Raw genomic sequence first — 7,855 nt, forward strand, 5'->3', positions numbered from 1 at the left:
TTTTAACAGGTCTGACGCTACTATGCGCCCCGGCTGTATCTAGGCTAACGGCTAACATGCTAACTATTATTTTTATGTCACTAGTCACTTGAAACAAATTTAGGACAATAGGAGACGGGTTGAAATAAACCGAAATTTCCCTTTAATGAAGTGTTTTCTGTAACTCTGCTGCCCTTCACACGTCTGAGGTTTAGACCAGAGGCTGACACTGAAGGAAGTGAAGGTGGAGCTCATGTCAAGGTCTGAGTGTTTCAGGTTAAAATACCTGTCAATCAAACTAAACAAGAGCTGTGACATCTGCACGTCCCTGTTACCAACACACACACGATACAAAATAAAATAATCAGTTCAGACAAACATCTTGACGTGAACATTTTCTGGGAGAAGTTTGAGGCTTTCGATGGTGTCAGTCCGACCTCTTTTAGAAGCAGCGTCATGTGACGAGTGAAATAAAATAATCAGGATCGTTCACAGCTCACTGAGACGCCACACAGCTGATCAATGCTCATGTTTCCTCCACAGGTGCTAAATCCAAAGAAAAAAGGAAAGAAGAAGAAAAAGTACCAAAACTCAGGAACGGTGAGTCAGCAGTTTATATCCAGAGTTTGTGTGATTTGTTTTTAATTTTGGGCATTGTCTGTAACACCAACTGCAATGCAAATGAAGTCAGGTACTTTTCTGCTCTGAGTTGAAGTTTTTTTAACTCAAGATGTTCAGAGCAGCTCCTGCAACAACATGATCTGCATAGAGCAGGAAAACATGAGCTGCTCAGCAATGCAAAAGCAGCGAACAAAAAGCTTCAGTCTCATTGAAAACAATTAGACAAACATCTTCAGGTTGCTGAAAAGCATTCTGTGTGATCGGGGCCAAACAGAGTTTAGAGACATTTAGTATCCAGTGCAGGATCTGTGTCCTAATGACACCGCCGTCTTAACTGTGCTGTGTGCACTGAAGCAACAGAGGCTCAACAGAAAGTTTTTACCTCTGGGTCCAGACAGTTTGATCTGACCACGCTTTAAACAGGTTTGAATAAGAATCATTAGATTTGTTTTACACAAATTAATTAAAGTCAGAGACATGTATGTGTTTGATGAGTTTGTCGTGGTTCAGTAGTGAAATGAAGTGGCTGTAATGAACTTGAGAATTTAAAATATTGAGAAGCAAAACAAAGAATGATACACAGAGCTGAATGTTGGAGAGACGGACCTCCTGTTTTTATCTCCACAAAATAACAAACTTATGATCTCTGATTTCATCTGAACAGCCTCTGCTCATGCTGTAATGTTATAATAATAATACATTTTATTTCTGGGCGCCTTTCATGACACTCAAGGTCGCCTTACAGAGTAAAATACAGAGTAAATTACAATAAAATACAAAGTACAAGATAATTAAACATTTAACAACAAACAAAACAAACATAAACAAAACATCTACCCACTCAAAGAGAGTAGGAAAGCCTGAACAGGTGAGTTTTCAGCCTGGATTTAAAGTGTGGGAGTGAATCAATATTTCGGAGGTCAGGGGGGAGTGAATTCCAGAGTTGGGGAGCAGAGCAGCTCAATGCTCTGCCCCCCATGGTAGTGAGGCGAATGGAGGGGACAGTGAGGTGAATAGAAGAAGAGGATCTGAGGGTGCGAGCAGGTATGGTGATAGGAAGGAGGTCGTGGTTGTGGATGGCCTTGTAGCTTAGAAGTTGAAACCGACCCTTGTCTTCTTCCTTCATGTCTCTGACTGTCTTCAGGTCACTCTGCTGTCCTGCCTGGTGGACACTGAGCTCTCCTTCCTGGACTACATCCGAGGCGGGTGAGTTCACCATAAACGTCCTCATATGATTGTGCAGATATTAGACAGCAGCATCAGTCAGCTGCAGTTGTGATGTTGTGTGCAGTCTCCAGAGACTCCGCTGAGAGGATTACCGCTCGGTGTTTATCTCTCAGCTCTGATATTAAGACTGACAGCTGCCGATAACCCGCTGCTTAATTGCTCGCCGCTGCACGCTTTGAAACATGCTGTGGTATAATCTAGCGTGATTGATGGTTCCACGTTAACTCCTTACGTGACTTGTTTTCTCTTGTAGGACTCAGATTAATTTCACAGTGGCAATTGATTTCACGGCATCAAATGGTGAGTGTTTGAAAGCTTCTGCTCTTATCGATGAAAGTGTATCGAACAGATTAAACTTTGGTGGTTATCACTAAGATCTTTATTTGATGTGAAGTCTTTAGTGAAGTCGGTTTTAACTGACTTATTTTAATGACACTTTTACTTAGCCGGAGACAAAAAAGGCAAAGCAGCTAAAAGTTGGACGATTATTTGAACATTATCTTTTCCTCTGAACTTTGTGAGCTCAGTTTGAAGTTCTCAGTTTGTGCCTCAGTCTGTACAGAAACTCATTACACGCATTTTTAAATGACATTTCCAGTTCAGATGGTTGTCACCACATGTCGTCAGTGTTTATGAAGCCCCACAGGTAAACTGCTGTACATTCATCAGTGACAGCAATTTAACCACAAACAAACACATTCTGTGCAGAAGCCTTTGTCACAGATGAGGGATGTTCTCATTTCAGTGAGGGATGATTTACTAAGTTAATATATGTAATAGGATTTTGGAGACATCTTTATGTCGCAGGAGAAATAGGAGGCTTTTTTTTTTTACTGCCATCAAATCCCTTTTCTACGCCCCGTCTCCAGGAACGTCTGAAATAATGGTGATATTATGCAGATAATTACGTTACAGTACATTACAAGTTTCTGTTCCAGCCTCAGTTGTTCATATTTGCAGAAGTTTCGTTAGAATATAAAACCTCTCATTCCCTTTATAATATTACACAAAACAGTCCACACACATATTAAAGAACGAGGCCTGTGATATTCTATTTTCCTTATTTTATTACAAAAGGACTTGAAACAAAAACCAACAATGAATTCATCCCAATATAAACCTGATACATCAGGGCTCCTCCTCTTGCCCCCCAAAACTTGCAAACTAATGCCAGGTACTTCCCAAATAAGTTTATGTGACATTAAACATTTGAGTAAAACTGTCAGTCCTGAACCGAAAGTCATTTAATTCAGTATATGTTTTTATTTTCTTCAGCTTTGGTTATTGTAAAATGTATTTTAAAGGTGCTGTATGTGACTCTGGAAAAAGATGGTTGATATTTCCAGGTCGTCAGATAGAGACACTCTGGGTTGGTGGTTCAGTTCTGACCACCCAAAGCGTCAATATTTGATGACCTGGAAATGAGACTCAGCAATCAACTATCTTTCTCCAGGGTTAAATATCACTCCGAGTGGCTCTAAAAAGTCTAAAAAAGTCTTGATCTAATATAATCTTCCTCTCTGCCACAGAGCTCCATTCTTTCTCAGAAAACTATTAAAAACACATTTATGAGCCACGCTGTTGTTGTGCGTCACGTGTTCCTGTGTAATGACGAACATGGGAGCTGTAGTTTATTTTGATTAAATCCCACACACACCATTCTGCTGCTGGAAATACTCAGCACAGCTCCAAATGTGTAAAGCTGAAAATAGTCCCCAACAAATTATCTGTTTTCTCTGGTTTTAATAATGTTTGCTAAAAACTCCAGCTCAGCTGTTTTTACTGAATGACTGGGCCTTTTTTAAAAAGAAGAAACGACATGTGACAGACGGATTTTTAAAGATTCATCAGAAAGAACTGAAGGCTCTGAAGCTACAGACGGTTTGTGGAAGTCAAAATATAGAACATCACCGGCCTCATCCTTTAATGTCACAACTGTGGTTTTACATTTACTTTCATGTATTTATATTTATCTGTTCTCATTTAGGGACAAAAATAAAAACGAGACAAATGAAGTCAGACTTTAGTTTTTACTGTTTTTATCATCTTCATCATTTCTGAGTCATCACATCTTTATTGATCTGATTCATTAATGATGGTGGGGAGGAGATGTTGGGGGGTCAGCAGGTCACTGGGGCTCATCATCTTATTAGTAGCTCCATGTATCTGAGCTTTACTGAACGAGCTGCGCTTCATCTCACTGCCCGCTGAGGTTTGAGGCGACCAGTGAGATGCTTTCTGCCTCCAGAGCAGCTGTGCTGAGGAGACATGTTTGTGTAGCTAAACTCCAGCCTGCATGTGAACCCCCTCCACCCACTCCCCTCCTTTTATATTTAATATGACTCACAGCCCAGGGGGAGCGGGCGTAATTACAGTTTGATGCTGATGTGTGTTATATTGTGTTGAACGCTCGGGTCCCAGGCAACCCGTCCCAGCCCACCTCGCTCCATTACATGAGCCCATATCAGCTCAACGACTACGCCATGGCGCTGCGGGCCGTCGGAGAGATCATCCAGGACTACGACAGTGACAAGATGTTTCCTGCACTGGGCTTTGGTGCCAAGCTTCCACCAGACGGACGGGTCTCGCACGAGTTCGCCCTGGTGAGGAAACAGTTTTCTCTTATTATCATCAAACATGAAACCATCCACACAAATCTACAAATCATTTCTCCTTTTTAAATATAGGCACACAATGTATTGTTTCTGATTGTTTCTTTGGTAAGTTGCACAAACTCTGAGCTAGTCTAATGAATAAACCAAATAAGCTCACAAGATCTCAAGAGAGGAAATATTTTTACACTTATTTTTTCCTTTATTAAACAGAAAAATAAAACCGAACTCCTTCTGAATTTAAGTTTCTTTCTTTCACTGAACTAAGACAAGCTTAACTGCCTTGTTGCCTCATCGTAAAAAAAAATAAAAGAAATGAAACTATTCTCACTAAAACCATCTTGGTTAGTCTTTCCACTGTTTTAAGAATCACTGACTCTGAATTTTAAAATTAACAAACTGAAATGACAAAAATTGCCCCAAATAATTGACCCAAAACAAAAAAACTGTGATGTACTCAGCTTATCGCTTATAGCTGAAATATTCATCTAAACCATCATAACGCATGGACACTTCAGTTTAACTGTGTGTTCCTTCCTCTACCGAAACCCACACAAGGCGTGCAAACACCTGTTCAATTATTTCACATAATCTTCTTAACCAAACAAAACAATGATGAAGAAGATCATCACTTTCAACAAGGCCTCCGCCGGGTCAGATTTGGCACGAAACGACGAAGTCACGGTGTGAATGAGTAAAATGATGCCAAGTTGCTGAATGAGGCCGACTTTGTCTCAAACTTTCATCACGACAGACTGATGGACCGCGTTTGGTTTTGCATTGACTCTGCGCGCTGTGTGGCATGATGCAACATATGACCATCAATAAAAAAACTGCTTGGCTCAATTACCAGCGGCACTGGTTGGAATTTTGCACTTACTGCAAAGACAGTCTGCAAATATGTGTTGGCACTACCCGTGTCAGCTTTTACACCTCTGATGAGTTTGCACCCCTGATAAAATATTGATTTACGGCACACAGAGGGAAAGTGACAGTGTTCTTCCAGAGCTAACTATGCTAAATGCTTTGAGTGTTGAACAATGGAAGTAATAATTTAGAAATTAAAAAAAACAAAACTCCACAGAGATGTCAGCAGCTCTGTGAGGCTGTACGCAGACACAGCTTGACTTAAAGCTACTTCTGGATGTTAATATGTCTGAAATGACGATGCTGACATTTGGCAGGTTTAATGTGTACTGTGTTAATTTAAATGGATAGATGTATGGACAGACAGACATCTTATTGTCGATGCACAAGTAAGATGAAGTTAAGTTTGCCACTCCCAGACATGATGCCGTAAAACACAGTCAGTAGTCGGTATCAGTCAAAAAGAAAATTGACAATTATCTAAAACAATCTAATATGGTGACAACTGTCTTTGCTTCAATGATGAATAATAAATCCATGAATATTTAGCTGTGGACAAACAACTAAAGAACTGAACATTTAGTATAACTGAAGCTGACAGGAGTCAAAAAACAAACTGTGGGACAATTCAAAATTTCAACTTGATGATGGTGAAAGATGAAAGGTCACGAGGAGTAATGAGGAGTCACGAGAAAACATGACTGTCTGTATCAGATTATTTGTCAGTCCAAAGGGTAGATGTGGAATTTGTCACCAGAGTCATTTAGTTGAATTTACTGAGCAACATGAACCAAATTTCCTGATCCTTGATCATCCTACAGTTGTTTAGATATTTATCGTCTGAAGGGACAAAATGTTTGGACATAAAGATTTTGCAGTGTTAATTTAGGACAACATTAACATCAGGACTGACGGTATAAAAGAAATTGGACTGGTTCTCAGACTGCTGCTGAATATGTCACAGAGTAAATATTTTAATGGCCTTCACACCAGCTGGAGGAAGTTTGCAACCTGCTTTATTTCTCAAATCAAAATGTGAACATAAAGTTGTATCAGAACTATGTTAACAAAAAAAAACTCTGTAAAAGTAAAATGAAAACACGCAGCATGGAACCAGACACTTTCATACACAAATGACCAATTACAGGCAACAGTTTCTGGGTGGGTGGTGAACGCTGCTGTCCAAAAACAAGAACAAATTCAGCCATTCAGCCGGCGCTCACACTGCGCTGATGAAAGCCAAATGAGCTGGTGAGTTTTTGGCTTTGCAAACACACAACTTTATTTATTTTTATATTTATACTGTCAGTTTTTTCTCCTGCTGAAGAGACAAAGACAGTTTCAGTTCTTTATGACAATCATTTAAAAATATATAGAAATCATACACACATTAAGGATCTGGGTTAACTGCGTCCTCCATTCAGCACCATCAGCATTCAGCCGTGCATCTTTTCATCCTCCACCCATCCATTCATTCATCCATACAGTACCACTCTGCCAATGTCAAGCGCTGCGGGGCTGTAGACGTCCTGACCACTCCTCAGCCACCCAGAATCCTCTCCCTGCTCTACTGTCACTTCCAGATGTTCCTCCAGAGGCGTTTACAGCTGCTTAGCGTTGGGTAACAGCTTCCCCAGCGGCGCCAAACCTTCGAGACAAGGCGCACATGCATTAATCTAACCATTAAGGATTTAACTTTGTCAGCTCTTAAAGAGGAAGCTGCAGCTGCGAGGCCGCAGTGGGAGAAAGCCACTGCTGAATTCCACGTCATTATGCAAGCTCCATTTACACAGCAAAGGAGTCTCATGTGCGCCGATCGTACTCATGAGCGGCCGAGCAGAGTTAGTCAAGATGGTTTCATACTGAGGTAATTAGAAAGCCCAAAACATATGGGAGATTAAATAATGTGTTGTTTGCTTCTTTGGTGGATACTTTTGGAAAACTTAAACCCTGTCACCAGACATTAATTTGAATATGTCTGTCAAAGGATGTGCAGGCTGCAGAGAGACGAAAACACTGCAGCAGATTTGGTTCTTAAAACAGGTTTGAAGCAGGTGGATGAGCTTCTGTTGGACAACATGTTCTAAAGTCCAGTTCAGACCAAAGGTCATGAGAAGACGAGTTGAAACAGATGACTTCTGTCAACGCTTCGCTCTGCAACGTTCTGAAAACCTGCCTGTTCACACCAATTCAACTAGATGAGACAGTGCATCATCTCTATGCAACAACTCTCTTAACCTCTGTTCTGATTTGCAGCTTTTCAGACTTATTTTGTGGCTGAATATACACTTAGTGTTAGGGATGTCCCGATCCAGCTTTTTCACTTCCGATCCGATACCGATATTACAGCCTTGAGTTTTGGCTGATACCGATCCGATCAAAGCACGTATTATACATATTCACTTATTTTGTTGTCAGTCATGTTAGAAAAGGTTTGATCAAGCAAAGAACAACTACTTAATCAGGTTAGTTAAAATGATCCACAACAGTTGGTATGAGAAACTGACCTGTTTATTGTTAACAGGGTTAAATAAACAAACTTTAAACTT

The 7,855-nt window shown here is 40.4% G+C and overlaps 1 protein-coding gene across 1 annotated transcript in view; it reads left to right on the plus strand.

Moving 5' to 3' along the window:
- The window catches only part of LOC126408332 (copine-8-like), a 96,353-nt gene that overhangs the window by 76,971 nt on the left and 11,527 nt on the right, over window positions 1–7,855 (plus strand). Inside the window, exons 12-15 of the mRNA XM_050073833.1 lie at window positions 523–579; window positions 1,745–1,806; window positions 2,081–2,127; window positions 4,249–4,430. Of these exons, the coding sequence (XP_049929790.1) occupies window positions 523–579; window positions 1,745–1,806; window positions 2,081–2,127; window positions 4,249–4,430 (348 nt within the window). The remainder of the gene's footprint in view (window positions 1–522; window positions 580–1,744; window positions 1,807–2,080; window positions 2,128–4,248; window positions 4,431–7,855) is intronic.

Source organism: Epinephelus moara, chromosome 20 (assembly GCF_006386435.1).
Source record: "Epinephelus moara isolate mb chromosome 20, YSFRI_EMoa_1.0, whole genome shotgun sequence".
NCBI lineage: Eukaryota > Metazoa > Chordata > Actinopteri > Perciformes > Serranidae > Epinephelus > Epinephelus moara.